General features: G+C 54.3%; 1 protein-coding gene across 1 annotated transcript; it reads right to left on the minus strand.

The window, feature by feature from the left end:
* Positions 1 to 656: 656 nt before the first annotated feature.
* Positions 657 to 1993, minus strand: LOC102043157 (frizzled-2; the record flags this gene model as incomplete). The annotated part of the gene is made up of 1 exon (XM_005429033.3): positions 657 to 1993. A coding segment is annotated over one exon (1164 nt), but the record flags the coding sequence as incomplete, so codon positions are not given.
* Positions 1994 to 1999: the final 6 nt, after the last annotated feature.

Raw genomic sequence — 1999 nt, forward strand, 5'->3', positions numbered from 1 at the left:
GGGTTTTTGCCTTTTTTTACCCTTTTTTCCAGGGGCCAGCAGAGCAGGGCTGGAGGGAGCCGGGACAGAGTGGGAAGGGGGGAGCAGGGGGCCGAGGGTCCTCTCCCAGGCTTGGCAGTGTTTTTCCCCTTTTTCTCCTCTTTTTTCTCCGTTTTCCCATCTCTTTCTCTTTTTTCCTGATCCTTTTTCTCTCCTCATTTTTTTAATCTCCTTTTTCTCTTTTCCCCTCCTTTTTTATTTTTTTCTTTTTCCTCTCCTTCTCCTGTTTTTTCTCCCTTTCATTTTTTCCTCCTTTTTCTCATTTTTCTTCCCTTTTCTCCTTTTTTCTGCCCTTTTCTGTTTTTCTCCCTTTTCTCCTGTTTTCCTCCCCTTTTCTCCCACTTTTTTCCTCCCTTTCCTCCTTTTTCTCTCATTTTCCCCTTTTTCCCTTGCTTTTCTCCTTTTTTCACCCCTTGCTGCTCATTTTTCCCTCGTCTCCTCCTTTTTTCCTTCCTATTTTTCTTTCCTTTCCCCCTTTTTTCCTCCCTTTTCCACTGTTTTCTCCCCTTTTCGTTCTTTTTCCTCCCCTCTTCTCCTTCCTTTTTCTCCTATTCCTCCCTCCCTCTCCTCCTATTTTCTCCCTCTCTTTTTCCACATTTTAAAATACAAATATATACTTAAATTTACAAATGCTATTTACAGGTTTAATTACAAAAAAAAAAATTCAAAGAGAAAGAGAGACACCCCTTAGACGTTAATAAATCTAAAAATAAAAAATATATAATAACTCCTCCCCCCCCACCCCCCAAAAAAAAATATTTCAGGCTGAAGGGCGGCGGGGCCGGGGGGGTCACACCGTGGTCTCGCCCTGCTTGCTGTTGGTGAGCCGAGTGTAGAACTTCCTCCAGGAGTGCAGGGTTTTGCCAGACCATATCCAGAACCCGGAGGTGATGCCCACGATCAGAGTCATGAGATACTTGATCATGTAGACGGTGAAGTCGGGGGTCATGCGGGGGGTGAAGTGCAGCGGGCAGGGGATGGCCAAGCTCTTGCAGTTCTGGCTGATCCAGCTGCGCTCCCAGTGCTCGCGGAAGGCCTGCTCGTAGAAGTAGCAGGCGATGACGATGGTGGCCGGCACGGTGTAGAGCACGCTGAAGACCCCGATGCGAACCATGAGCCGCTCCAGCTTCTCCGTCTTGGTGCCGCCGTGCTTCATGATGGTGCGGATGCGGAAGAGGGAGACGAAGCCGGCCAGGAGGAAGGAGGTGCCGATGAAGAGGTAGACGAAGAGCGGGGCCAGCACGAAGCCTCGCAGAGGGTCGATGTTGTTGAGGCCCACGAAGCAGACGCCGCTCAGCAGGTCCCCGTCGATCTGCCCCATGGCCAGGATGGTGATGGTCTTGACCGCTGGCACTGCCCAGGCGGCCAAGTGGAAATACTGGGAGTTGGCCTCGATGGCCTCGTGGCCCCACTTCATGCCGGCGGCCAGGAACCAGGTGAGGGAGAGGATGACCCACCAGATGGAGCTGGCCATGCTGAAGAAGTAGAGCATCATGAAGAGAATGGTGCAGCCTTCCTTCTTGGTGCCCTGCACCACGGTGCGGTAGCCGTCCTCCTGGAAGCGCTCGTTGCAGACCACCCTCTCCTCCAGCACGAAGCCAGCGATGTAGGCCACTGACACCATGGTGTAGCAGCCCGAGAGGAAGATGATGGGTCGCTCAGGGTAGCGGAAGCGCTGCATGTCCACCAGGTAGGTGGTGACGGTGAAGAAGGTGGAGGCGCAGCACAGGACGGACCAGATGAGGATCCAGATGCGGGCAAAGCGGATCTCGTCCTCGTTGAAGAACATGTGGCCGTCGGGCCGGGTGGGCTCGCAGGGCGCCGCGCAGTCCTTCTCCCCCAGGAACTTGTAGTTGAGGTAGCTGGGCACCTTCAGCGCCCGCGGGCAGTGGAAGGGGTGGTCCAGGGTGGCGTAGCGAGGGGCACCAGGGGGGCCCTGGCCGGCCAGCGGGGGGGGGGC

The sequence above is a fragment of the Geospiza fortis genome, unplaced genomic scaffold, assembly GCF_000277835.1.
Source record: "Geospiza fortis unplaced genomic scaffold, GeoFor_1.0 scaffold373, whole genome shotgun sequence".
Taxonomy (NCBI): domain Eukaryota; kingdom Metazoa; phylum Chordata; class Aves; order Passeriformes; family Thraupidae; genus Geospiza; species Geospiza fortis.